Source organism: Pseudopipra pipra, chromosome 1 (genome assembly GCF_036250125.1).
Source record: "Pseudopipra pipra isolate bDixPip1 chromosome 1, bDixPip1.hap1, whole genome shotgun sequence".
In the NCBI taxonomy this organism is placed as follows: Eukaryota; Metazoa; Chordata; class Aves; order Passeriformes; family Pipridae; genus Pseudopipra; species Pseudopipra pipra.
Window position 1 is genome coordinate 815,528 of NC_087549.1, and position 27,862 is coordinate 843,389.

The window sequence follows — 27,862 nt, forward strand, 5'->3', positions numbered from 1 at the left end:
ATGGCCTGCTACGACCTCTGCCGCCCCTGCGGACCCACCCCGCTGGCCAACAGCTGCAACGAGCCCTGTGTCAGGCAGTGCCAGGACTCCACCGTCCTCATCCAGCCCTCCCCCGTCCGCGTCACCTTCCCAGGGCCCATCATGACCTCCTTCCCCCAGAGCTCCTTCGTCGGATCCACCGCAGGGGCTGCCCTGGGCACGGAGCTCAACGTCCAGGGACAGCCCATCTCCGGCGGCTTTGGGGCCGGAGGCTACGGCCTGGGCTATGGCCGTGGCTTTGGCTACGGCCTGGGAGGCCTGGGCTGCTCTGGCCTGGCAGGCCTGGGCTGCTCCGGCACCTGCTGAGGGTCCTCCCCACCGCAGCTGACACCTCCTGCACCTGCCCTTCTCACTCTTGCACCAATATCTCCTGCAAGCAAAGCACCTCGGCTGATGGTCGCCCTACTTGCACCTCACACCTCGCCCATCCCACTCCCTGCTCCTGTCTCTTCACTCCTTTGACTCAATAAAATTCTTTTGCATCAAAGTCTCTCAGGCCTCCTCTTTTTTGATTCCAATGGTTTTACATCTTCACTCGGCATAAGGCCAGGGCTCTACAGCCAGTGAGAATCTGGAAAAAGGCCACAACACCTTTCTTAGCAAATCTGTCACCAGCACTAACACAGACGGGCAACGGAACAGGGGTGGAGGGGCCCTGCCACAACATGGCACAAACCCATCACCTGCCACACCAAAGGCTTCCACACAACAAGGCTCTCCTGCACACGCCTCTGCCAAAGTCTCTCTGCGCCAGCACACACTGCACAAACTCTCTTCCCCACCACGACTCTTCAACCTGCCCAGCACAGACACAGCATCAGCCACTTGGCCAGGATGCACTGCAAGTGCTTCAACCCTCCTGCTCAAACCAACCCCGCAAGAGCAGCTTGGCCAGGACCATGGCCAGTTCAGCGTTACAGCTCCAGGCACACAGACTCCACCTCCTCTGCCACTCTCTCACCTCCCTCACACACAACAAGCCTTGTCTTCTTTCTCCATGCAATTCCATCTGTTTCCCTTGTGTCCAGGGCCCCTTGTCCTGCCCGTGTGTTCTGCTGACAAGAGCTGGGCTCCCTCCACTTCAGTCCCTGCCAGCAGGGATTCACACACACTCAGGACACTCCCCTGGCCAGCCCTGTCTCCTCCTGCCAGTCCCAGCTCTCTCAGCCTCTCCTCTCTCCAACATCCTCCGGCCTCTTTAGAATCTTGATGCTCCTCAGCTGCATTCCCCAAGTCCATCAGCTTCTTCCACTGGAGAGCCCAGCACTGCCCACAGACCTCACATGGCACATCACCAGTGCTGAGGAGGCAGCAAGAGTCACCTCCCACTGCTTGATCACACCTTGCCCAATCCTCACCTGCAGACTTCTGACCCCTTTTCCCACACGGGTTCATGGCCACCTCTTGGGCCATTTGTTCTCCACCAGGAACACAAAATCTGGTCCTAATAAGAGATTAATTCTATGAAAACAGTTGATCCAGTTGATCTTCAGCCTTTCCTCCTCCCTGGGCTGACCCCTCCCCAGAAACGGGACTTTGCCCCTGCCCTTGCTCAACTCCAAGATGCAGCCATTGCCATGACCGCTCATGTTTTCAGGCTTGGCCCAATGGATGCAGCTCCTGGGCTACAGCACTGCACACTTGTTCCCATCTGCACTTTGGCACACTCAGCCCAAGGCTCTGGGCCCAGCCCTGCACACACTTCTCACACCACCACACTGGGCACTGACACAGCCCGGCCTTGTTTGCACTCTCTGGCATCACGCAATGCTTGTGTCCAACAACACTGGACACCTCCAAATCCTCCTGCTGCCCCTCAGACAGAAAAGGTGCCCAGAACAGGGACCTCGCTCCCTGCCACTCAGCCCAGGACAGGGCCCAAAAGGCCCCAGCTATCAAAACCTTCAAAGCAGGAGGGGCACCAAAACCCGCAGAGAGCACAGTCAGCAGGAAAAGTCAGGTCCAGTGTCAGGCTTAGCCAGGTGGAAGCAAAGGGGAGAGGAACGGAAGGGGAGGGAAGGGGCAACACGTGTGAAACTCCAGAGCAGCCTGACAGGGTTGGGATGCTTTGGGGCCCCTCCTCAAAACACACCCCCAAACCACAGCACACCAGGGACACGGGGGCACTTCACTCATCACACCCCACCTCTCCAAAGCTTTGCTCACATCTTCAGCCCTCCCTGACACGCACCATCAACTCCAGACTTTGCCCTCTAATACTCACAGTTCAAATCTGCTGCCAAGGTCAGATGGACACGGCCTCAAGGGCAGGACATGGAATCGAGGAATTCCACAACGGAATGCCTTTCTTGTGACAGAGGAGGAGAGAGAAGCTGGCCAACTTTCCTCTAGTAAATATAGTTATTTGCTGACAGGTACAGGATGTTACTACGTATTAGTTTTCTTACAACTTATAACTTAAGAAATCCCATGGCTTGAATGCGGAAGGAGGGAATTGATGGCACAGACCAGGCTGGGCAAAAGGGGATCGAGCCCTGTTGGGTGTTTGCTTATTGCATTTCTTCAGGAGGTCAAGAAATACACTTTAAATGACAGAGTACGTTGTCCTGTAAACTTGAGAAATCCAAAAGGACCATACCAATGGGAAAAGTTCAGCCTGAGCAGCCTCTGCTTTTCCAGTTCCTCTCTCTGGATCCCATTCAAGAGACAAGGCCATGAGCTCTCCTTCATTCATCAGGAAATGCTCCCAGGCACTGTGACCTTTCCAAGGTCATGCACAGTGGCCTCCCCAGGACATCCAATGCCTCCCTCAGAATTCCTGGGTTCCAAACATTGACTGATGTACGTCCAGCACATAGAACAGGACGGGGCCCCGCCGGCACAAAGAACCCACAAACCACAGCACACCAGGGCTACAGGCTGACCACACCAATGGCACCCACCTGCCAAAGCTTTGCTCACATCTCCAGCCCTGCCTGACACGCACTTGGCAGGCAAATCCTCCCAAACACAACACTCACCTCAAAGCTGCCGCCAAGGTCACATGTACACGGCCTCAAGGGCAGGACATGGAATCACAGAGGTGATTCCCCAAAGGAATGTCTGCACCAGGACACAAAAGGAGAGAGCAGCACACCAGCTCTCTGCCAGCAATTAGTGGCTTTTGCTCACAGCAGCACAAGGCTGAGACTGACAGGTTACAAGTTCTGGAACCTCATGGCTTGAATGTGGAAAAAGGGAATGGAAATCCCAGAGCAGCCTGGGCAAAAAGGGATCGAGCCCAGTTGGGTGTTTGTTTATTGCATTTCTTAATCAGGGCACGAAATACAGTTTCAATGAAAGAGAAAACTGTTCTGTAAATTTGAGACATCCAAATGAAGCACAACAATGCAATAGGATCAGCCAGAGCAGCCTCCGGTTTTCCAGATCCTCTCTCTTGATCCCATTCCGGAGACAAGGGCAGGAGCTCTCCTTCATCCATCAGGAAGGACTCACACAAAGAATGACCTTGGCAAGTTGACAGAGAGTGGCCTCCCCAGGACATCAAATGGCTCCCTCAGCATTCCTGGGTGGAACACAATGACTGATGGACATCCAGTCACACAGAACAAGAGGATCCACAATTCTCAACACGTCCACAAACCACAGCACACGAGGGCCACAAAATCACCTCACTGATGACATCAAACCTCTCCTGGGCTTGGTTGTTTATTCAGCTCTCCTTGACACACATCCAACAATCCAATCCACCCAAATCCCAACTCCTCAAAGCTGCCGCCAGCTGACAGGGCTGGGCCAAGGCTGTGCCGCCCCTGCGGGAGCAGCATAAAAGCCGGCCCAGCGCCTCTCTCCCTGCCACGCTTCTCCTCAAGCCTTCTCCTGCCTTCTCTGCCCACCACCAGGTGAGCCTCCAGCCCCTCACAACCCCCTCCTGCTCCTGCCACATCGCCCCCCTGGCCCCTCTCGGCCAGCACGCTCGGACCCAGCCTCAGCAGCCCTCACGCCTCCCCACAGCCCCACACCAGCCTCCCCACTGACCAGCCCTCCTGCAACACCGCCCCGAGCACCCCCACCGCCCCCACCTGCCTCACACCCCTCTCTGCTCTCACCTTCTCTCACCTTCTCTTGCCTGCCCTCCCAGGGCCCCTCCACACCACACCCATGGCCTGCTACGACCTCTGCCGCCCCTGCGGACCCACCCCGCTGGCCAACAGCTGCAACGAGCCCTGTGTCAGGCAGTGCCAGGACTCCACCGTCCTCATCCAGCCCTCCCCCGTCCGCGTCACCTTCATAGGGCCCATCATGACCTCCTTCCCCCAGAGTACCTTCGTTGGATCCACCGCAGGGGCTGCCCTGGGCACGGAGCTCAACGTCCAGGGACAGCCCATCTCCGGCGGCTTTGGGGCCGGAGGCTACGGCCTGGGTTATGGCCGTGGCTTTGGCTACGGCCTGGGAGGCCTGGGCTGCTCTGGCCTGGCAGGCCTGGGCTGCTCTGGCACCTGCTGAGGGTTCTTGCCACCACAGCTGACACCCCTGAACCTGCCCTTCTCACTCTTGCACCAATATCTCCTGCAAGCAAAGCACCTCGGCTGATGGTCGCCCTACTTGCACCTCACACCTTGCCCATCCTACTCCCTGCTCCTGTCTCTTCACTCCTTTGACTCAATAAAATTCTCCTGCATCAAAGTCTCTCAGGTCTCCTCTTTTTTTATTCCAATAGTTTTACATTCTCACTCAGCACAAGGCCAGGGCTCTACAGCCAGTGAGAATCTGGAGAAAGGCCACAACACCTTTCTTATCAAATCTGTCACCAGCACTAACACAGACGGGCAATGGAACAGGGGTGGAGGGGCCCTGCCACAACATGGCACAAACCCATCACCTGCCACACCAAAGGCTTCCACACAACAAGGCTCTCCTGCACACGCCTCTGCCAAAGTCTCTCTGCGCCAGCACACACTGCACAAACTCTCTTCCCCACCACGACTCTTCAACCTGCCCAGCACAGACACAACATCAGCCACTTGGCCAGGATGCAGTGCAAGTGCTTCAACCCTCCTGCTCAAACCAACCCCGTAAGAGCAGCTTGGCCAGGACCATGGCCAGTTCAGCGTTACAGCTCCAGGCACACAGACTCCACCTCCTCTGCCACTCTCTGACCTCCCTCACACACAACAAGCCTTGTCTTCTTTGGCCATGCAATTCCATCTCTTTCCCTTGTGTCCAGGGCCCCTTGTCCTGCCCATGTGTTCTGCTGACAAGAGCTGGGCTCCCTCCACTTCAGTCCCTGCCAGCAGGGATTCACACACACTCATGACACTCCCCTGTCCTGCCCTGTCTCCTCCTGCCAGTCCCAGCTCTCTCAGCCTCTCCTCTTTCAAAGATGCTCCTGCCTCCTCAGTACCTTGATGGCCTTGCGCTGTATTTTGTCCAGTAAATCCATGAGCTCCTTCCACTGGGGATCCCAGAAGTGTCCCCAGCACATCATATGAGACCTCACCAGTACTCAGGGGACAGCAGGAGTCACCTCCCACTAATTCATGACCTTTCCCAATCCTGACCTACAGATCTCTGGCCCCTTTTCCCACACTGGTCCATGGCCACCGCCTGGACTCTGTACTCTCCCCCAAGACAACAAAGACTTAATCTGCTTAGAGATGAATTTTATGAAAAGCATTGATCAAATTATCCCCCAGACATTCCTCCTCCCTGGACTGACCCCTCCCCACGAACAGGACTTTGCCCCTGGCCCTGCTCAACTCCAGGACGTGGCCATGGCCATCACCACTCATCTTTGCAGTCTTGGCCCAATGGATGCAGCTCCTGGGCTACAGCACTGCACACTTGTTCCCATCTGCACTTTGGCACACTCAGCCCAAGGCTCTGGGCCCAGCCCTGCACACACTTCTCACCCCACCACACTGGCCACTGACACAGCCCGGCCTTGTTTGCACTCTCTGGCATCACGCAATGCTTGTGTCCAACAACCCTGGACACCTCCAAATCCTCTTGCTGCCCCTCAGACAGAAAAGAAGCCCAGAGCAGGGACCTCGCTCCCTGCCACTCAGCCCAGGACAGGGCCCAAAAGGCCCCAGCTATCAAAACCTTCAAAGCAGGAGGGGCACCAAAACCCCCAGAGAGCACAGTCAGCAGGAAAAGTCAGGTCCAGTGTCAGGTTTAGCCCAGTAGAAGCAAAGGGGAGAGGAATGGAAGGTGAGGGAAGGGGCAACATGTGAAACTCCAGAGCAGCCTGACAGGGCTGGGATGCTTTGGGGCCCCTCCTCACAACACACCCCCAAACCACAGCACACCAGGGACACGGGGGCACCTCACTCATCACACCCCACCTCTCCAAAGCTTTGCTCACATCTTCAGCCCTCCCTGACATGCACCACCAACTCCAGACTTTGCCCTCTAATACTCACAATTCAAACCTGTGCCAAGGTCAGATGGACACGGTCCCAAGGACAGGACATGCAATCACAGAATTCCACAAAGCAATGTCCGCACCATGACACAAGAGGAAAGAGGAGCCCACTGAACAATCACTATGAACTATAATTTTTTATTCACAGGTACAGGATGTTACAACTTACAGGTCAAAAGTTTGGAAACCTCCTGGCTTGAATGCGGAAGAAGGGAATTGGCCTCACAGAGCAGCCAGGGCAAAAAGGGATGGAGCCCCATTGGCTCTTTATTTATTGTATTTCTTCAGAAGGTCAAGAAATGAAATTTAAATGACCAAGTACCATGTCATGAAAATTTCAGAAATCCAGGTGGACCATAGGAATGGAACCGGACCAGCTTGAAATCAACCTGAAGAGCCGCAAGGCTTCCAGATCCTCTCTCTTCATCTCTATCACAATTGCAGGGGATGAGCTCTCTTTCATCCCTCAAGAATTGCTCCAAAGGACTATGACCTTTCCAAGTTGATGGAGAGTGACCTCCCCAGGACATCAAATGGCTCCCTCAGCATTCCTGGGTACGACACAATGACTGAGGGACATCCAGTCACACAGAACAAGAGGGCGCCCAGTCAGCAAAAAGCACCCACAAACCACAGCACACGAGAACCACAAAATCACCTCACTGATGGTATCACACCTCTCCTGGGCTCTAATTCTTTATTCAGTCCTCCCTGACACACATCCAACAATCCAACCCTCCCAAAAACCAACTCCTCAAAGCTGCCGCCAGCTGACAGGGCTGGGCCAAGGCTGTGCCGCCCCTGCGGGAGCAGCATAAAAGCCGGCCCAGCGCCTCTCTCCCTGCCACGCTTCTCCTCAAGCCTTCTCCTGCCTTCTCTGCCCACCACCAGGTGAGCCTCCAGCCCCTCACAACCCCCTCCTGCTCCTGCCACACCGCCCCCCTGGTCCCTCTCGGCCAGCACGCTCGGACCCAGCCTCAGCAGCCCTCACGCCTCCCCACAGCCCCACACCAGCCTCCCCACTGACCAGCCCTCCTGCAACACCGCCCCGAGCACCCCCACCACCCCCACCTGCCTCACACCCCTCTCTGCTCTCACCTTCTCTCACCTTCTCTTGCCTGCCCTCCCAGGGCCCCTCCACACCACACCCATGGCCTGCTACGACCTCTGCCGCCCCTGCGGACCCACCCCGCTGGCCAACAGCTGCAACGAGCCCTGTGTCAGGCAGTGCCAGGACTCCACCGTCCTCATCCAGCCCTCCCCCGTCCGCGTCACCTTCCCAGGGCCCATCATGACCTCCTTCCCCCAGAGCTCCGCCGTCGGATCCACCGCAGGGGCTGCCCTGGGCACGGAGCTCAACGTCCAGGGACAGCCCATCTCTGGTGGCTTTGGCTACGGCCTGGGCTATGGCCGTGGCTTTGGCTACGGCCTGGGAGGCCTGGGCTGTTATGGTCTGGGGGGCCTGGGCTGCTCCGGCACCTGCTGACCGTCCTTGCCATCACAGCTGACACCCTTTGCACCTGCCCTTCTCACTCTTGCACCAATATCTCCTGCAAGCAAAGCACCTCGGCTGATGGTCGCCCTACTTGCACCTCAGACTTGCTCTTTTCCGCTGGCTGCTCCTTTCTTTTTATTCTGTTGTCTCAATAAAGTTCTCCTGCATCAAAGCCTGAGACGCCTCTGCCTCCTTTATTCTACCAGGGATTTTCCAAATTCACTTCCTTCACAGCAAGGCCTCAACAGGCCATTGGGGTGGGTGGAAAAGGGCCACAAGACCCATCCTAGGAAATATCTCACCTGCACCACCACCAGCACTGACTGGCTTTTGTAGGTCTGTCACAAAGTTACACCAGCCCATCACTCATCACACTCAGGCTTTGACATGACAACACTCCCTGGCACACCCCAACCCTTTGCTCCCACCCCAAACACCTCCAGTCCCTCTTACACCATCTCCCCTCACAGACAGGTCCCAGGACCACCCAAAAGAGGCCCCATGTCCTTGTCCCCTCGTGCTCCAAGGACCTTGGGGAACCCATGCAGGCTGTCCAGCTCACCACCCACCCTTCCACAGGGTCCTCAGCTCACCCAGCTCTGGGCCCTGGTTGCACTGTCCCTCTGGCTGCCCGCTCCCCATTCCTCCTGCCTGGGAGTCCCCAGGCCAGGATCTCACCTTGTTGTGGGTCTTCAACTGATCCCTGGTGGAGATGCCCCGGCCACCATCCCCTGCTCACTGCAGGGCCCCACTGGGACACATTCCGGGGGTCTCTGCACCACCAGCCTCCCTCAACAGGGGCCCTGCATCACCTGTGCACGTGACCCCAAGCCCCCATCCCTCTGCTCTCACGTCCCACAGCAAGTCCCCTTTGTGAGGTCACCATCACTGGGCATTCCTCAGGCACAGCCTGGAGACCTTGGAACCAGGGGCAGGGACAAGCCTGGGACCCTGCTCTGCTGCCAATTTGGGGCTCTGCGGGGTTGGGGTTGATCTTTGCAGGACACCAAGTGCCCACCAAGCCCCTCTCTCAATCTCTTCCCTCCAGTGGACAAAAGAGAGAAGAACATGGAGAAAGGCTCCTGAGTGGAGTTAAGGACAGGGAGTTCAGTCACCAATCACCATTGTGGGCAAAACAGCTCCACCCAGGGAAATTCATTTCATTGCTTACAAATCAAACCTTTGAGTAAGATAATGGGACAGAAAACCAAACCTTAAATACCTTCCCTTCACCCCTCCCTTCAGCCAGGCTCAACTTCACTCCCCAGTTCTCTGCCCCCTCTCCCCAAGTGGCTCAGGGCAATGGACAAGGTGGCTTGGGGTCAGTTCATCCCATGTTGGTTTTGCTGTTCCTTCCTCCTCACACTCTGCCCCTGCTCCAGCGTGGGCTCCATCCCACACACACAGTCTCCAACAGGGGCCTTCCCATGGGCTGCATTTCCATACAAACGGCTCCAGCCTGGCTCCCTCCCACGGGCTCAGGCCTTCAGGAACACGCTGCTCCAACGTGGCTCTGCAGGGGCTCCCAAGTTCTGCCAACAAACCTCCTCCATGGTGGGCTCCTCTCTCCAGGGGTCCACAGGTCCTGCCAGGAGCCTGCTCCAGCTCGCCCTCCCCACGGCCTCACAGCCTCTTTGGGCACTCCCTGGCTCTGCTGGCAGCTCCTCCTGGGGCTGCAGCTGCATCTCTGCTCCACCCTGCACCTCCAGGGGCTGCGGGGGGACAGCCTCACCCACCATGCTCTGCTCCACGGGCTGCACAGCACATTCTGCTACAGCCCCTGGGACACCTCCTCCCCTCCCTCGGCACTGCCCTTCATCACCCCAGACTTCTTCCTCTCCCATGTTTTCTCTCCTCTCTTCCAGCTCCTCTTGAGCACTAATTGTGCCCCTTCCAGATCAGGTTGTCATCACAGATTGGCTGCATCAATGAGGATTGCCTCTGCTTTGTCCAGCAGTTGATCCAACATGGAGCCAGTGGGAACTTGCTGTGTCAGACACCAGGAAAGCTTCTGGAACCTTCTCCCAGAAGCCACACCTGCAGAACTCTTGAGACCAAAACCTTGTCAGCTGAACCTGAGATACTCAGACACAACCTTAGCAGCAGTAGAGGCAACCAGACCCCCAGAGAGCACACCCAGTGGGCAAGGCTGAGCCTAAAACCAGGCTGTGTGAGCTGGGAGAAAGCTGGAGGGGAATCCAACAAAATGGAAGGAGAAGCCCCTCACGCCCGGCACAAACTCTTCTTTGGACGCTCGTCTTCAACCAGAGAACAAGCCCTGTGACCCCAAAGGGTCAACTTGCTGACAGCAGAGCACAGCCAGTGACAAAGGCCAGGCCCAAAGACAGGCTCAGTGAGCTGGCAGTGAGGCTGGAAGGAAGGAATGGGATTGAAGGGGCAGCCCCTCACACCCGGCACGGCTGCACAGCCCAGACCAGCCCGACAGGGCTGAGAGGGAATGGGGCCCCTCTAAACAACTCACCCACAAACCACAGCCCCCGAGGGACATGGGGTGACCTTACTGATGACACCCCACCTCTCCAGTGCTTTGCTCACATCAGACAAATCCCCTGACCTCCATATTTCATGTAAATCCTCCCAACAACCAACTCATCAAAGCTGCCGCCAAGGTCAGATGGACGCGGCCTCGAGAGCAGGACATGGAATCACAGAATTCCACAAAGGAACATCAGTAAAATGACAGAAGAGGAGAGAGGAGCCCAATGACCATCCACTAGTAATTACAGTTTTTTACTCACAGGTACAGGATGTTACAAATTACGGCTTATACGATGTGAAACCTTATTGCTTATTACTGTAATAAGTAAATTAGCCATACGGACCCAGCTAGCTTGAGGGTTCAACTGCAAAATCCTCTTTATTCAAATGAGACAACACCTTTTATATGGGTTCTAATAGTGACATGTGACACCCTTGACCAAACACCAGGAGTATCTCATTTCCCATGTGCATGGGAGTATTTCTGGACTTCATTTCCCAGGATGCCTCATCCAGCATCCTTCCTAAAACCCAACTCCTACAAAACCTCAAGGCTTGAATGTGGAAGAAGGGAATTGGTGCCACAGATCAGCCTGGGCAAAAAGGGATTGAGCACTGTTGGGTGTTTCTTTATTGTATTTCTTCATAAGGTCAAGAAATAAAGTTTAAATGACAAAGTACCTTGTGAGGAAAATTTCAGAAATCCAAGTAGACCACAGGAATGGAACCTGACCAGCCTGAATTCAGCCTGAGCAGCCTCAAGTTTTCCAGGTCATCTCCCCTGATCTACATCATGATTCCAGGGGATGAGCTCTCTTTCATCCCTCAAGAATTGCTCCAAAGGACTATGACCTTTCCAAATTGATGGAGAGTGACCTCCCCAGGACATCAAATGGCTCCCTCAGCATTCCTGGGTGCGACACAATGACTGATGGACATCCAGTCACACCGAAGAGGTGGCCCAGTCAGCACAAAGCACCCACAAACCACAGCACGAGGACCACAAAATCACCTCAGTGATGACATCACACCTCTCCTGGGCTTTAATTGTTTCTTCAGCCAACAATCCAACCCTCCCAAATCCCAACTCCTCAAAGCTGCCGCCAGCTGACAGGGCTGGGCCAAGGCTGTGCCGCCCCTGCGGGAGCAGCATAAAAGCCGGCCCAGCGCCTCTCTCCCTGCCACGCTTCTCCTCAAGCCTTCTCCTGCCTTCTCTGCCCACCACCAGGTGAGCCTCCAGCCCCTCACAACCCCCTCCTGCCCTCACGCCTCCCCACAGCCCCACACCAGCCTCCCCACTGACCAGCCCTCCTGCAACTCCGCCCCGAGCACCCCCACCGCCCCCACCTGCCTCACACCCCTCTCTGCTCTCACCTTCTCTCACCTTCTCTTGCCTGCCCTCCCAGGGCCCCTCCACACCACACCCATGGCCTGCTACGACCTCTGCCGCCCCTGCGGACCCACCCCGCTGGCCAACAGCTGCAACGAGCCCTGTGTCAGGCAGTGCCAGGACTCCACCGTCCTCATCCAGCCCTCCCCCGTCCGCGTCACCTTCCCAGGGCCCATCATGACCTCCTTCCCCCAGAGCTCCGCCGTCGGATCCACCGCAGGGGCTGCCCTGGGCACGGAGCTCAACGTCCAGGGACAGCCCATCTCTGGCGGCTTTGGGACCGGAGGCTACGGCCTGGGCTATGGCCGTGGCTTTGGCTACGGCCTGGGAGGCCTGGGCTGCTACGCCAACAGGGGCTGCTCTGGCATCTGCTGAGGCCCCAAACAACTGCCCCAATACCAACTACCCATGACCTGGAAGTCAGCACAAGTAACAGGGATTCATCTCCACCCCAAGGCTCTCCAATGGACTCAGCGCTTCCAGCTCCTGCTCTCAGGGCTCCAAGCAAGGAAGCACCCAAGGGGCCAGCCCGCACTGCCTGCAAACATGGCCCAGCTCCCTCCTCCTCTTCTCCCCCTTCCTTCTCTCCAGCGCCCCTTCGATCTGGCCAGTCCCCTCTGCTGCAAACACCTTCTCACAAGCCACACACCATCAGGTACCTCTGCTGGGCTGCTCCCAACAAGGGGAGCAGCAAGATCTCAGGGCTCTCCAAGAATCTCTTGCAAGGGAGGGACCTCATCTGATGGTCGCCTTACTTGCACCTCAGACTGGATCCCTTCCCCTGGCTGCTCTTTCTTTTTACTCTTTAGTCTCAATAAAGTTCTCCTGCATCACAGCCTCTGATGTCTCCTCTTAATTTTTTCTTTCAATTGTCTCACAATCTTACGGAGTACAACGCCAGGGCTCAAGAGGCCATCAGGGTTGGTGGAAAAGGGCCACAAGGCCTTTCTTAACAATTGTGCCACCAGCAGTAACACACAGACTGGTACAGCGTGGGGGGCCTTCCAAAATATGGGACAAACCCATCACCTACACCAAAGGCTTCCACACAGCAATGCTCTCCTGCACACCCCTCTGCCAAAGTCCCTCTATTTCAACACACACTGCACAAACTCTCTTCCCCAGCAGGATTCTCAAACCCTTCAGCAAACACAGTTACAAGATCATAGACTTTGACAAAAACTCTGGAGAGCAAGTGCTTCCCCCCTCTTCACAAGCAGAGCCAGAGAGAGCAGCATTTCCAATGCTGTGGCCAGTTCAGTTTTAGATCTCTCAGGATGGAGACTCCACAACCTCTTCCACACTATGAACACCCTCAAACTGCCTTCTTTGCCCATGGAATTCCATTCATTTTAACTTGGGCTCATGGCCACCTCTTCTGCTACTGGGCAGGACTCTCAAGAGCCAGGCTCCCTTCACTTCATTCCTGCCATCACGGATTCATACACACCTAAGATGACCCAGGGCACATTTTTGACTCCTCACTAAGTGTTCCCAGCTTTCTCACCCTCTCCACTTATCAAAAGCTCCTGCACCCCTTCAAAACCCCTGTGGCCCTACACTGCTCTTGAGTCACTCAGTCCACGATCCTTTGGTTCTCCACCATTACCACAAGGTCCATCTCTGCTGGGTTGCTTTCTGTCTAATTGCTCCCCAGCCACTGCTGCCACCAGGAAGAGTCCTCTGCAGAAACAGGACTTGGCATTTCCCTGCTGAATTCCATCAGATTCATCTCTGTGCAGTGCTGGAAAATCAGGTCCCTCCCTCAGCACTCCAGGCTTCACCCCACCTTTCCCCAGGGACTATTGCACACCCAGTGACACAACCCCCCTCTCTGGGGGGATCCCTGAGACCCCCGCACTCCCTGGCACCCCCAGCCCAGCCCTGCACTGGCCCAGCTGCCTCTTGCCTGCCAGGCCCTGCAGCCCCAGCAACGCCCAGACACACATCCCCTTCCTGCCTCCTTCCTCTTCCTCCCCAACACCTCTGCTGCCCTGGGGGACAACCCTCAGCACACTCAGCTCCCCTGCATTTCGGCAGCTGCTGGCACTCAGCACAGCTCCTGGCAGGCTGCAATCAGCCCAACTCAGCCCCACTTAGCAAAGGCACTCAGGGAAGATGCAGGCAACTGCAAACCTGTCCCTCTATCCGCAGCACCTGGAAAATTGGCCAGAAGATCCTACAGGGTGGAACTGGAAGGCTTTGAAAGGACAATGCAACCATCAGGAACAGTCAGGGGGGGCTCACTAAGGGAAAGTCTCTCCTGCCTCCTTTCATATCCTTCTGTGTTTATGCCCCTCCACTCAGGCATGAAGGGAATGTGGTGGATGCAGTTTGTTGGGCTTTTAGTCAGGTTAATGCTCCTGTTCCTCACTGCACCCTCCTGGACAAGACAATTGTCCAGCTGTGGAGGAGCAGCACAGGCAGCAGTGGGGGAAGCCCTGGGGGAGGACAGAGCTCCAAGGGGGACAGTGACTGGGGCTCCATCTGCCTGCTGACCCATCCCCAGCGCTGGGCCCCAGGGCTCCAGGGCAGCGCCACTTCTCTCCCACACTTAGATCCATGCTCTGCAAGCAGGACAAGTGGCCAGCAAGAGCCAAAGGCCATTGTGCAGCCACTGTCCCCTGCAAATTGCCCTCTCCTGAAGGCTCTTCTTTGCCCCTGGCAGTGTTGTCAGAATACAGGAATGGATGGAAATGGTGTAAGACAAAAGCTCCAACCTGGAAGGTTCAGAATATCAGCCCCCTCAAAACAGATACTGAAGCAGATCCAGAAGCAGATCTTGAAGCAGCAGCTGCACTGCTGAGGCTTTCATGCTTCCCCGGGTCACACAGGATCACTCACACCATGGCAGAGGAATAAAGGGGAGCCCACTGACCTCCTAATAGCAATTATTGGGTTTGGCTCAGAGCTGCAAGATAGCAAAACTTACAGGTTCAAAAAACCTTATGACAAAAATACAGGATACGTAAATTAAGGCCATAGACCAGCCTGGGCAAAAAAATTATCTAGTCTGAGTTTGCTGTTTGGTCACTGGATTATACATGAGCTGAAGAAACACAGTTTAAATGACAGAATCTGCTGTTGGGCAACTTTGGAAGATCCATATGGAACATAAGAGTAGGTAGGAGCTCACCCTGACCAACCTTGAGTATTCCAAATCATCTGTCTGGATCCTGTTCAAGACAGGGGGAGAATGAGCTCTCCTTCAGCCATCAGGAAGTGCTCCCAGGCACCATGACCTTTCCAGGTCACAGGAGAGTGACCTCCTCCCAGGAACAAAAAGCAGCTTCCTCAGCATTCCTGGGTGCAGTAAAATGATTTATGTACATTCAGTCACATAGAAGAGAGTTCACTCTGCACAACAGAACCACAAACCACAGCAGACGAGTGCCATGAGGTAACCTGACTAATGACACCTCTGCCTGCAAAGCTTCGCTCAGGTTTACAAACCTCCCTGAAATGCACTTCCTATGAAAATCCTCCCAATTACAGCTCAATCTCAAAAGTTGCCGCCAAGGTCAGATGGACACGGCCTCAAGGGCAGGACATGACATTGCAGAGGTGGGGACAGAAAACAGCGCCCAGCTCAGGACTCACCAGGCTGGGCCAGGCAAGAGCTGCTGCCTGAGAAATGCCCCAAGGGCTGGGCCAAGGCTGTGCCGCCCCTGCGGGAGCAGCATAAAAGCCGGCCCAGCGCCTCTCTCCCTGCCACGCTTCTCCTCAAGCCTTCTCCTGCCTTCTCTGCCCACCACCAGGTGAGCCTCCAGCCCCTCACAACCCCCTCCTGCTCCTGACACACCACCCCCCTGGCCCCTCTCTGCCAGCACGCTCGGACCCAGCCTCAGCAGCCCTCACGCCTCCCCACAGCCCCACACCAGCCTCCCCACTGACCAGCCCTCCTGCAACACCGCCCCGAGCACCCCCACCGCCCCCACCTGCCTCACACCCCTCTCTGCTCTCACCTTCTCTCACCTTCTCTTGCCTGCCCTCCCAGGGCCCCTCCACACCACACCCATGGCCTGCTACGACCTCTGCCGCCCCTGCGGACCCACCCCGCTGGCCAACAGCTGCAACGAGCCCTGTGTCAGGCAGTGCCAGGACTCCACCGTCCTCATCCAGCCCTCCCCCGTCCGTGTCACCTTCATAGGGCCCATCATGACCTCCTTCCCCCAGAGTACCTTCGTTGGATCCACCGCAGGGGCTGCCCTGGGCACGGAGCTCAACGTCCAGGGACAGCCCATCTCTGGTGGCTTTGGCTACGGCCTGGGCTATGGCCGTGGCTTTGGCTACGGCCTGGGAGGTCTGGGCTGCTCTGGCCTGGGGGGCCTGGGCTGCTCCGGCACCTGCTGACCGTCTTTGCCACCACAGCTGACACCCCCTGCACCTGCCCTTCTCACTCTTGCACCAATATCTCCTGCAAGCAAAGCACCTCGGCTGATGGTCGCCCTACTTGCACCTCACACCTCGCCCATCCCACTCCCTGCTCTTGTCTCTTCACTCCTTTGACTCAATAAAATTCTCCTGCATCAAAGTCTCTCAGGTCTCCTCTTTTTTGATTACAGTGGTTTCACATCCTCGCTCAGTACAAGGGCAGGGCGCTACAGACAGTGAGAATCTGGGAAAAGGCCACAACACCTTTCTTAGCAAATCTGTCACCAGCACTAACACAGACGGGCAATGGAACAGGGGTGGAGGGGCCCTGCCACAACATGGCACAAACCCATCACCTGCCACACCAAAGGCTTCCACACAACAAGGCTCTCCTGCACACGCCTCTGCCAAAGTCTCTCTGCGCCAGCACACACTGCACAAACTCTCTTCCCCACCACGACTCTTCAACCTGCCCAGCACAGGCACAACATCAGCCACTTGGCCAGGATGCAGTGCAAGTGCTTCAACCCTCCTGCTCAAACCAACCCCGCAAGAGCAGCTTGGCCAGGACCATGGCCAGTTCAGCGTTACAGCTCCAGGCACACAGACTCCACCTCCTCTGCCACTCTCTCACCTCCCTCACACACAACAAGGCTTGTCTTCTTTCTCCATGTCGTGGTTTGGGCCTTGTTTTCCCCAAGGCGTCCTGAAGCTGGACCAGGACAGCCAAAGGAATGTGGAGGAGGGCTTTGCCCCCCCCCGCTGCCTGGAGACAGAGCACGGAGCTCTGCAAACGGGAATTTGAATCCCCTGAGGAAGTGACAGAAAGACTTTTCTCTTTTCTTCTTGGACTTTTATTTGGAGGAGAGAGGAGACCTGATCCACTGTAAATACTATATGTCATGGTAGAGATAGTTGTGATCATGTGTATAATGTGATGTTATATTTATTTGTACAGTCATTGTAATATATTCCCTTTCCCCCACTTTGAGTCTGGTGTGTTTTGTCTGGAAAAACCCATCTCACATTAGGTTGAGATGTGGGAGGGGGATGGAGCTAGGGAATTGGATTTGGGGACTATCTCAAACCATGACATAAATGGTAGCAGAGGATGGTTGCGAACCATCAAGGGGGAAAGAGATAAGAGCCATGATGCTTGTGGTAGCAGAAAGAGTTTTCCAGACAAAACACAGATTGTACCATTGTAGAGTAAGTGTAAGGCTATAGTAATGTAAGTTAAGTATTAAGAGTAGAGTAAAGTTTGTGATAATGCTATATTGATGTGTAGTAGAGAGATTTTGGTTATATTTTAGTTTATTGAAGATTGCATGTTGATTAGAGTTTTTTTAAGTTGTTGTGATATGTTGACAATTTCGCAGGAGCGAGGGGTGGAGTGTTGTCGTGGTTTGGGCCTTGTTTTCCCCAGAGGCTGAAAAGTGGTAGACCCCAAGGGGTGGAAACCTCTGGAAGTTTTGAAGTTCTGCCCAATGGGCGCTCCTGCAGAAATGTAAACATATCACAACCAGACCGGAAGAGATGGGTTGTAGTTTTGGTTATGGAGGTAGGAGAGGTGGCCATGTTGTGAGCCACGAGGAAGGGGCTCTGTGCCCCTTGGGGCCTCTGGCCCCCTCCCAGCCCCTGGCTGGGGGGCTGCAGGGACCTGGAACAGCATAAAGCTGGGCTAGGTGCCTGTAGTTATGCTGGGAGATGTTCTCTCCATGGGCGCAGAGCAGCAGCCGACACTGGCCGGAGAAGGTGGCAGAGAGCCAGGAGATAAGAACCTGAACTGAAGGAGCAGCAGAAACAACATGCAGCACCGGAGAAAAGACTCCTGGAAAGAGAGAGAGAGAGAGAACTAGCAGCTGAGAGACAGAGTTTGGGGTAAGAGACTGTACCAGATCCCCCAAAACTCCCTTGGAGACCCTCTTGGAGAAGAGGGACATGGACTCCTATTTTAGAGGAGCCTTGGAGTATGCAGCACGAGAGAGAGAGGAGCTGAGAAGCTCAGGGCGTCCCGGAGCTGGACCGGGATGGCCGGATGGAATGCGGGGGGGGGGGAGTTGACCTTGGCTCCCCCCCCTCGCACTCCTGCCTGGTGGCAGCCTGAGAGACAGGGCACAAAGGCCCTGCAAGCAAGGAGCTGAGTCTCCTGAAGATACCAGACCGTCACGAAGACTCCCCTGTGTCTTCGTGATATGACGTGGTGATACGACCTTGTCTGGGGTTACGAAGTCCATGGAAGACCCCTCGGTTGTGAGGCGATGGGGCCAAGAGAGAGAGACTTGGATACCTCCCTTGTGGGTGCTGGCAGAAAGCCAGCCACAACTGCTGCATGCATGAGACAGAGCAGAAGAGCTTTGGTAAGACTGAATTGAAAGCTGACTTCAATGTTCTAACTCAAGAGGAGTGAAGATCTACAAGGAAATCCCCTGAAGGCTCGGGCTCGGGGTTGAAATTTCCACAAAGTAAGAACAAAAATCCTGACTGCCACACTTAAATCTGCTGCCTCAGGAAAATGAAGGACACTAACCAGTGCCACAAAAAACTGAAATGAAGGAACTGTGGCCTGAGGAAGTGACAGAAAGACTTTTCTCTTTTCTTCTTGGACTTTTATTTGGAGGAGAGAGGAGACCTGATCCACTGTAAATACTATATGTCATGGTAGAGATAGTTGTGATCATGTGTATAATGTGATGTTATATTTATTTGTACAGTCATTGTAATATATTCCCTTTCCCCCACTTTGAGTCTGGTGTGTTTTGTCTGGAAAAACCCATCTCACATTAGGTTGAGATGTGGGAGGGGGATGGAGCTAGGGAATTGGATTTGGGGACTATCTCAAACCATGACACTCCATGCAATTCCATCTGTTTCCCTTGTGTCCAGGGCCCCTTGTCCTGCCCGTGTGTTCTGCTGACAAGAGCTGGGCTCCCTCCACTTCAGTCCCTGCCAGCAGGGATTCACACACACTCAGGACACTCCCCTGGCCAGCCCTGTCTCCTCCTGCCACTCCCAGCTCTCTCAGCCTCTCCTCTAGCCAACATCCTCCGGCCTCTTTAGAATCTTGATGCTCCTCAACTGCATTCCCCAAGTCCATCAGCTTCTTCCACTGGAGAACCCAGCACTGCCCACAGACCTCACATGGCACATCCCCAGTGCTGAGGAGGCAGCAAGAGTCACCTCCCACTGCTTGATCACAACTTGCCCAATCCTCACCTGCAGACTCCTTTTCCCACACTGGTTCATGGCCACCTCTTGGGCCATTTGTTCCCCACCAGGAACACAAAATCTTGTCCTAATAAGAGATTCATTCTATGAAAACAGTTGATCCAGTTGATGTTCAGCCTTTCCTCCTACCTGGGCTGACCTCTCCCCAGAAACAGGACTTTGCCCCTGCCCCTACTCAACTCCAAGATGTGGCCATGGCCATGACCGTTCATGTTTTCAGGCCTGGCCCAATGGATGCAGCTCCTGTGCTACAGCACTGCACACTTGTTCCCATCTGCACTTTGGCACACTCAGCCCAAGGCTCTGGGCCCAGCCCTGCACACACTTCTCACCCCACCACACTGGCCACTGACACAGCCCGGCCCTGTTTGCACTCTCTGGCATCACGCAATGCTTGTGTCCAACAACCCTGGACACCTCCAAATCCTCCTGCTGCCCCTCAGACAGAAAAGATGCCCAGAGAAGGGACTTCACTCCCTGCCACTCAGCCCAGGACAGGGCCCAAAAGGCCCCAGCTATCAAAACCTTCAAAGCAGGAGGGGCACCAAACCCCCCAGAGAGCACAGTCAGCAGGAAAAGTCAGGTCCATTGTCAGGCTTAGCCAGGTGGAAGCAAAGGGGAGAGGAATGGAAGGAGAGGGAAGGGGCAACACGTGTGAAACTCCAGAGCAACCTGACAGGGCTGGGATGCTTTGGGGCCCCTCCTCACAACACACCCCCAAACCACAGCACACCAGGGACACGGGGGCACCTCACTCATCACACCCCACCTCTCCAAAGCTTTGCTCACATCTTCAGCCCTGCCTGACACGAACCATCAACTCCAACCTTTGCCCTCAAATACTCACAGTTCAAAGCTGCTGCCAAGGTCAGATGGACACGGCCTCAAGGGCAGGACATGGAATCACAGAATTCTACAAAGCAATGTCCGCACCGTGACACAAGAGGAAAGAGGAGCCCACTGAACAATCACTAGTAATTATAATTTTTTATTCTCAGGTACAGGATGTTACAACTTACCGGTCCAAAGTTAGGAAACCTCATGGCTTGAATGCGGAAGAAGGGAATTGGCGTCACAGACCAGCCAGGGCAAAAAGGGATCAAGCCCCATTGGCTCTTTGTTTATTGTATTTCTTCAGAAGGTCAAGAAATGAAATTTAAATGACCAAGTAACTTGTCATGAAAATTTCAGAAATCCAGGTGGACCATAGGAATGGAACCGGACCAGCCTGAATTCAGCCTGAAGAGCCGCAAGGCTTCCAGATCCTCTCTCTTCATGTCAATCACAATTCCAGGGGATGAGCTCTCTTTCATCCCTCAAGAATTGCTCCAAAGGATTAGGACCTTTCCAGGTTGATGGAGAGTGACCTCCCCAGGACATCAAACGGCTCCCTCAGCATTCCTGGGTGCGACACAATGACTGAGGGACATCCAGTCATACAGAAGAAGAGGGGGCCCAGGCAGCACAAAGCACCCACAAACCACAGCACACGACAACCACAAAATCACCGTACTAGTGACATCACACCTCTCCTGGGCTCTAATTCTTTATTCAGGCCTCCCTGACACACATCCAACAATCCAACCCTCCCAAATCCCAACCCCTCAAAGCTGCCGCCAGCTGACAGGGCTGGGCCAAGGCTGTGCCGCCCCTGCGGGAGCAGCATAAAAGCCGGCCCAGCGCCTCTCTCCCTGCCACGCTTCTCCTCAAGCCTTCTCCTGCCTTCTCTGCCCACAACCAGGTGAGCCTCCAGCCCCTCACAACCCCCTCCTGCTCCTGCCACACCGCCCCCCTGGCCCCTCTCGGCCAGCACGCTCGGACCCAGCCTCAGCAGCCCTCACGCCTCCCCACAGCCCCACACCAGCCTCCCCACTGACCAGCCCTCCTGCAACACCGCCCCGAGCACCCCCACCGCCCCCACCTGCCTCACACCCCTCTCTGCTCTCACCTTCTCTCACCTTCTCTTCTCTTGCCCTCCCAGGGCCCCTCCACACCACACCCATGGCCTGCTACGACCTCTGCCGCCCCTGCGGACCCACCCCGCTGGCCAACAGCTGCAACGAGCCCTGTGTCAGGCAGTGCCAGGACTCCACCGTCCTCATCCAGCCCTCCCCCGTCCGTGTCACCTTCATAGGGCCCATCATGACCTCCTTCCCCCAGAGCTCCTTCGTCGGATCCACCGCAGGGGCTGCCCTGGGCACGGAGCTCAACGTCCAGGGACAGCCCATCTCCGGCGGCTTTGGGGCCGGAGGCTACGGCCTGGGCTATGGCCGTGGCTTTGGCTACGGCCTGGGAGGCCTGGGCTGCTCTGGCCTGGCAGGCCTGGGCTGCTCTGGCACCTGCTGAAGGTCCTTGACACCACAGCTGACACCCCTGAACCTGCCCTTCTCACTCTTGCACCAATATCTCCTGCAAGCAAAGCACCTCGGCTGATGGTCGCCCTACTTGCACCTCACACCGCATCCCTCCCACTCCCTGCTGCTGTCTTTTCTCTCTTTTGTCTCAATAAAATTCTCCTGCATCAAAGTCTCTCAGGCCTCCTCTTTTTTCATTCCAGTGGTTTTACATCCTCACTCGGCACAAGGCCAGGGCTCTACAGCCAGTGAGACTCTGGAGAAAGGCCACAACACCTTTCTTAGCAAATCTGTCACCAGCACTAACACAGACGGGCAATGGAACAGGGTTGGAGGGGCCCTGTCACAACATGGCACAAACCCATCACCTGCACCACCAAAGGCTCCCACACAACAAGGCTCTCCTGCACACGCCTCTGCCAAAGTCTCTCTGCGCCAGCACACACTGCACAAACTCTCTTCCCCACCACGACTCTTCAACCTGCCCAGCACAGGCACAACATCAGCCACTTGGCCAGGATGCAGTGCAAGTGCTTCAACCCTCCTGCTCAAACCAACCCTGCAAGAGCAGCTTGGCCAGGACCATGGCCAGTTCAGCGTTACAGCTCCAGGCACACAGACTCCACCTCCTCTGCCACTCTCTCACCTCCCTCACACACAACAAGCCTTGTCTTCTTTGGCCATGCAATTCCATCTCTTTCCCTTGTGTCCAGGGCCCCTTGTCCTGCCCGTGTGTTCTGCTGACAAGAGCTGGGCTCCCTCCACTTCAGTCCCTGCCAGCAGGGATTCACACACACTCAGGACACTCCCCTGGCCAGCCTTGTCTCCTGCCAGTCCCAGCTACCTCAGCCTCTCCTCTACCCAACATCCTCTGGCCTTTTTAGAATCCTGATGGTCCTGAAACAGGAGGCCAGGTCCAAAAGAATTAACTAAGAAATTTGGGCCTGCTAACAAGCTACTAACATCCAAAACGATCTCTGCTTGTTGTGTTCTACTTGTTGGACCAAAACTTAAAAGAATGGTAGAAGAATCATAGAATAGGCCTAGAGGTAATAAATTAAGATGCAGTAGGATAAGGTAGACATTTGAATAGAAGAAACAGGCTGAGAGTCAAGGCTTTCTCCAAGCGTCAGTGAGCGGGTCAACAACAATAGAAGAGAAGGGAGATCAGGCCGAGGAAGATGAGAATTAGCTCCTAGATTCATGGGATGAAGAGAGGATGTCCTACCAAAATTGAGGGCCAGGAGAAGGACCGCCCCAAGCCCCGCCTGAGCTCCATCTATACTCCGCCTGTTATTAATATGTATAGATAGATGTTGTAATCACTTGAATATGCATTTAATCACAGTTGAAAATTGTATAAAACTGCTAATTTTGTGTGAAGCCTTTGAGCAAGTTTGTCCAGCGCGAGCTGGCGGGCTCCCAACGTTGAATAAAATACCTTGCTGCTTAAAGATAAAAAGTCTCTGAGCAGTTCCTCGGAACGATTTTTCAGATTCAGTCCTGAACTGCTCTGCATTCCCCAAGTCCATCAGCTTCTTCCACTGGAGAACCCAGCACTGCCCACAGACCTCACATGGCACATCACCAGTGCTGAGGAGGCAGCAAGAGTCACCTCCCACTGCCTGATCACACCTTGCCCAATCCTCACCTGCAGACTCCTTTTCCCACACGGGTTCATGGCCACCTCTTGGGCCATATGTTCTCCACCAGGAACACAAAATCTGGTCCTAATAAGAGATTCATTCTATGAAAACAGTTGATCCAGTTGATCTCCAGCCTTTCCTCCTCCCTGCGCTGACCCCTCCCCACAAACAGGACTTTGCCCCTGCCCTTGCTCAACTCCAGGACGTGGCCATGGCCATCACCACTCATCCTTGCAGTCTTGGCCCAATGGATGCAGCTCCTGGGCTACAGCACTGCACACTTGTTCCCATCTGCACTTTGGCACACTCAGCCCAAGGCTCTGGGCCCAGCCCTGCACACACTTCTCACCCCACCACACTGGCCACTGACACAGCCCGGTCTTGTTTGCACTCTCTGGCATCACGCAATGCTTGTGTCCAACAACCCTGGACACCTCCAAATCCTCCTGCTGCCCCTCAGACAGAAAAGATGCCCAGAGCAGGGACCTCGCTCCCTGCCACTCAGCCCAGGACAGGGCCCAAAAGGCCCCAGCTATCAAAACCTTCAAAGCAGGAGGGGCACCAAAACCCCCAGAGAGCACAGCCAGCAGGAAAAGTCAGGTCCAGTGTCAGGCTTAGCCAGGTGGAAGCAAAGGGGAGAGGAATGGAAGGGGAGGGAAGGGGCAACACGTGTGAAACTCCAGAGCAGCCTGACAGGGCTGGGATGCTTTGGGGCCCCTCCTCACAACACACCCCCAAACCACAGCACACAAGGGACACAGGGGCACCTCACTCATCACACCCCACCTCTCCAAAGCTTTGCTCACACCTTCAGCCCTCCCTGACATGCACCATCAACTCCAACCTTTGCCCTCAAATACTCACAGTTCAAAGCTGCTGCCAAGGTCAGATGGACACGGCCTCGAGGGCAGGACATGGAATTGAGGAATTCCACAAAGGAATGCCTTTCTTGTGACAGAGGAGGAGAGAGAAGCATGCCAACTTTCCTCTAGTAAATAGAGTTATTTGCTGACAGGTACAGGATGTTACTACGTATTAGTTTTCTTACGACTTATAACTTAAGAAATCCCATGGTTTGAATGCGGAAGGAGGGAATTGATGGCACAGACCAGGCTGGGCAAAAGGGGATCGAGCCCTGTTGGGTGTTTGCTTATTGCATTTCTTCAGGAGGTCAAGAAATACACTTTAAATGACAGAGTACGTTGTCCTGTAAACTTGAGAAATCCAAAAGGACCATACCAACGGGAAAAGTTCAGCCTGAGCAGCCTCTGGTTTTCCAGTTCCTCTCTCTGGATCCCATTCAAGAGACAAGGCCATGAGCTCTCCTTCATTCATCAGGAAGTGCTCCCAGGCACTGTGACCTTTCCAAGGTCATGCAGAGTGGACTCCCCACGACATCAAATGCCTCCCTCCGAATTCCTGGGTTCCAAACATTGACTGATGTACGTCCAGCACACAGAACAAGACGGGGCCCCGCCGGCACAAAGAACCCACAAGCCACAGCACACCAGGGCTACAGGTTGACCACACCAATGGCACCCACCTGCCAAAGCTTTGCTCACATCTCCAGCCCTGCCTGACACGCACTTGGCAGGCAAATCCTCCCAAACACAACACTCACCTAAAAGCTGCCGCCAAGGTCACATGGACACGGCCTCAAGGGCAGGACATGGAATCACAGAGGTGATTCCCCAAAGGAATGTCTGCACCAGGACACAAAAGGAGAGAGCAGCACACCAGCTCTCTGCCAGCAATTAGTGGCTTTTGCTGACAGCAACAAAAGGCTGAGACTGACAGGTTACAAGTTCTGGAACCACATGGCTTCAATGTGAAAAAAGGGAACAGAAATCCCAGACCAGCCTGGGCAAAAAGGGATCAAGCCCAGTTGGGTCTTTCTTTATTGGATTTCTTAATCAGGCCCCAAAATACAGTTTAAATGAAAGAGAACATGGTTCTCTAAATTTGAGAAATCCAAATGGAGCACAACAATGGAACAAGTTCAACCTGAGTGGCCTCTGGTTTTCCAGATCCTCTCTCTTGATCCCATTCAAGAGACAAGGGCAGGAGCTCTCCTTCATCAATCAGGAAGGGCTCCCAGAAGGAATGACCTTGGCAAGTTGACAGAGAGTGGCCTCCCCAGGACATCAAATGGCTCCCTCAGCATTCCTGGGTGCAACACAATGACTGATGGACATCCAGTCATACAGAAGAGGGGGCCCAGTCAGCACAAAGTACCCACAAACCACAGCACACGAGGGCCACAAAATCACCTCACTGATGACATCACACCTCTCCTGGGCTCTAGTTGTTTTTTCAGTCCTCCCTGACACACATCCAACAATCCAACCCTCCCAAATCCCAACTCCTCAAAGCTGCCGCCAGCTGACAGGCCTGGGCCAAGGCTGTGCCGCCCCTGCGGGAGCAGCATAAAAGCCGGCCCAGCGCCTCTCTCCCTGCCACGCTTCTCCTCAAGCCTTCTCCTGCCTTCTCTGCCCACAACCAGGTGAGCCTCCAGCCCCTCACAACCCCCTCCTGCTCCTGCCACACCGCCCCCCTGGCCCCTCTCGGCCAGCACGCTCGGACCCAGCCTCAGCAGCCCTCACGCCTCCCCACAGCCCCACACCAGCCTCCCCACTGACCAGCCCTCCTGCAACACCGCCCCGAGCACCCCCACCACCCCCATCTGCCTTACACCCTCTCTGCTCTCACCTTCTCTCACCTTCTCTTGCCTGCCCTCCCAGGGCCCCTCCACACCACACCCATGGCCTGCTACGACCTCTGCCGCCCCTGCGGACCCACCCCGCTGGCCAACAGCTGCAACGAGCCCTGTGTCAGGCAGTGCCAGGACTCCACCATCCTCATCCAGCCCTCCCCCGTCCGCGTCACCTTCCCAGGGCCCATCATGACCTCCTTCCCCCAGAGCTCCGCCGTCGGATCCACCGCAGGGGCTGCCCTGGGCACGGAGCTCAACGTCCAGGGACAGCCCATCTCCGGCGGCTTTGGGGCCGGAGGCTACGGCCTGGGCTATGGCCGTGGCTTTGGCTACGGCCTGGGAGGCCTGGGCTGCTACGCCAACAGGGGATCCTACGGCATCTGCTGAGGTCCCAAACAACTGCCCCAACACCAACCATCCAGGACCTGCAAGTCACCACATGGAATAGGGATTCATCTCCACACCAAGGCTGCCCAATGGGCTCAGCACTTCCAGCTCCTGCTCTCAGGGCTCCAAGCAAGGAAGCAGCCAAGGGGCCAGCCCGCACTGCCTGCAAACATGGCCCAGCTCCCTCCTCCTCTTCTCCCCCTTCATTCTCTCCAGCGCCCCTTCGGTCTGGCCAGTCCCCTCTGCTGTAAACACCTTCTCACAAGCCACACACCATCAGGTACCTCTGCTGGGCTGCTTCCAACAAGGGGAGCAGCAAGACCTGGGGACTCTGCAAAATCTCCTGCAAGGGAGGGACCTCAGCTGATGGTCACCCTGCTTGCACCTCAGACCGGATCCCTTCCCCTGGCTGCTCCTTTCTTTTTACTCTTTAGTCTCAATAAAGTTCTCCTGCATCACAGCCTCTCATGACTCCTCTTCATTTGTTCTTCCAGTGGTCTCCCAGCATCACTTGACAAAAAGCCAGGAATCAACAGGCCCTGGGCAAGGTGGAAAAGGGCCACAGGACCCATTTAAACAAATGTGCCACCAGCACTAACACACAGACTGGAACAGGGTGGGGGCCCTTCCAGAACATGGGACAATCCCATCACCTGCTACACCAAAGGCTTTCACACAACAACTATCTTAGTTGTGCACACCACACCAAAGGCACTGTGGTCCAGCACACACTGCACAAACTCTCTTCCCCAGCAGGACTTTTCAGCCCTCCCAGCAAACCTCCTGTTTGGAAGGAACTCTGCACTGCACGTGCTTCAACCCCCCTGCTCAAGCAGAGACAGACAGAGCAGCACTTCCTGGACTTTGGTCAGTACAGTTTTAGATCTGCCAGGACAGAGACCCCACCACCTCTTCCACTCTGTGACCACCCTCACACTGGAAAATCCTTGTCTTCCTTGTCAGTGGAATCTCATCTGTTTCCCCTGTGCCCAAGGTCTGCCCTCCTGCCCAAGGGCATCCCTGACAAGATCTGTGCTCATCCAGCTCTGGAGGGGCAGTGGAGGGGCAGGGACCGATCTCTTCACTCTCCTGACCAGGGACAGCACTCCAGGAAACGGCTGCAGTTGAGTCAGGGCAGGGTTAGGTTGGACATCAGCAAAAAGGTTTTCACCCAGAGGCTGCTTGAGCACTGGGACACGCTCCTCAGGGCAGTGGGCACAGCACCAAGCCTGGCTGAGATCAAGAAGTCTTTGGAAAATGCTCTCAGAGACATGGTGGGATTCTTGAGGTGTCCTGTGCAGGGCTGGGAATTGCACTCCATCATCCTCATGGGTCCCTTCCAACTCACA

General features: G+C 55.3%; 7 protein-coding genes across 7 annotated transcripts; all 7 read left to right on the top strand.

The window, feature by feature from the left end:
- LOC135405809 (feather keratin B-4-like) lies at positions 1 to 345 on the top strand. Its single transcript, XM_064640399.1, has one exon. It carries the CDS (start codon positions 1 to 3, stop codon positions 343 to 345), a length of 345 nt encoding a protein of 114 aa, XP_064496469.1.
- Positions 346 to 4,161: 3,816 nt separating this feature from the next.
- LOC135405825 (feather keratin B-4-like) lies at positions 4,162 to 4,506 on the top strand. The gene has a single exon (XM_064640404.1). The coding sequence runs from the start codon at positions 4,162 to 4,164 to the stop codon at positions 4,504 to 4,506; it is 345 nt and encodes a 114-aa protein (XP_064496474.1).
- A 2,874-nt stretch (positions 4,507 to 7,380) lies between these two features.
- Positions 7,381 to 8,094, top strand: LOC135403960 (feather beta keratin-like). The gene has a single exon (XM_064638444.1). It carries the CDS (start codon positions 7,578 to 7,580, stop codon positions 7,911 to 7,913), a length of 336 nt encoding a protein of 111 aa, XP_064494514.1. The 5' UTR covers positions 7,381 to 7,577; the 3' UTR covers positions 7,914 to 8,094.
- A 3,688-nt stretch (positions 8,095 to 11,782) lies between these two features.
- On the top strand, positions 11,783 to 12,201 carry LOC135414315 (feather keratin B-4-like). The gene has a single exon (XM_064654982.1). It carries the CDS (start codon positions 11,848 to 11,850, stop codon positions 12,184 to 12,186), a length of 339 nt encoding a protein of 112 aa, XP_064511052.1. The 5' UTR covers positions 11,783 to 11,847; the 3' UTR covers positions 12,187 to 12,201.
- Positions 12,202 to 15,828: 3,627 nt separating this feature from the next.
- LOC135405836 (feather beta keratin-like) lies at positions 15,829 to 16,164 on the top strand. The gene has a single exon (XM_064640415.1). The coding sequence runs from the start codon at positions 15,829 to 15,831 to the stop codon at positions 16,162 to 16,164; it is 336 nt and encodes a 111-aa protein (XP_064496485.1).
- A 5,250-nt stretch (positions 16,165 to 21,414) lies between these two features.
- LOC135405840 (feather beta keratin-like) lies at positions 21,415 to 21,759 on the top strand. The gene has a single exon (XM_064640429.1). It carries the CDS (start codon positions 21,415 to 21,417, stop codon positions 21,757 to 21,759), a length of 345 nt encoding a protein of 114 aa, XP_064496499.1.
- Positions 21,760 to 26,120: 4,361 nt separating this feature from the next.
- LOC135414369 (feather keratin B-4-like) lies at positions 26,121 to 26,720 on the top strand. Its single transcript, XM_064655113.1, has one exon. The coding sequence runs from the start codon at positions 26,175 to 26,177 to the stop codon at positions 26,511 to 26,513; it is 339 nt and encodes a 112-aa protein (XP_064511183.1). The 5' UTR covers positions 26,121 to 26,174; the 3' UTR covers positions 26,514 to 26,720.
- Positions 26,721 to 27,862: the final 1,142 nt, after the last annotated feature.

Excerpts from the sequence above, each read along its gene's own strand:
- LOC135405809 (XM_064640399.1), top strand. The coding sequence starts at position 1 with ATGGCCTGCTACGACCTCTGCCGCCCCTGCGGACCCACCCCGCTGGCC.
- LOC135405825 (XM_064640404.1), top strand. The coding sequence starts at position 4,162 with ATGGCCTGCTACGACCTCTGCCGCCCCTGCGGACCCACCCCGCTGGCC.
- LOC135403960 (XM_064638444.1), top strand. The coding sequence starts at position 7,578 with ATGGCCTGCTACGACCTCTGCCGCCCCTGCGGACCCACCCCGCTGGCC.
- LOC135414315 (XM_064654982.1), top strand. The coding sequence starts at position 11,848 with ATGGCCTGCTACGACCTCTGCCGCCCCTGCGGACCCACCCCGCTGGCC.
- LOC135405836 (XM_064640415.1), top strand. The coding sequence starts at position 15,829 with ATGGCCTGCTACGACCTCTGCCGCCCCTGCGGACCCACCCCGCTGGCC.
- LOC135405840 (XM_064640429.1), top strand. The coding sequence starts at position 21,415 with ATGGCCTGCTACGACCTCTGCCGCCCCTGCGGACCCACCCCGCTGGCC.
- LOC135414369 (XM_064655113.1), top strand. The coding sequence starts at position 26,175 with ATGGCCTGCTACGACCTCTGCCGCCCCTGCGGACCCACCCCGCTGGCC.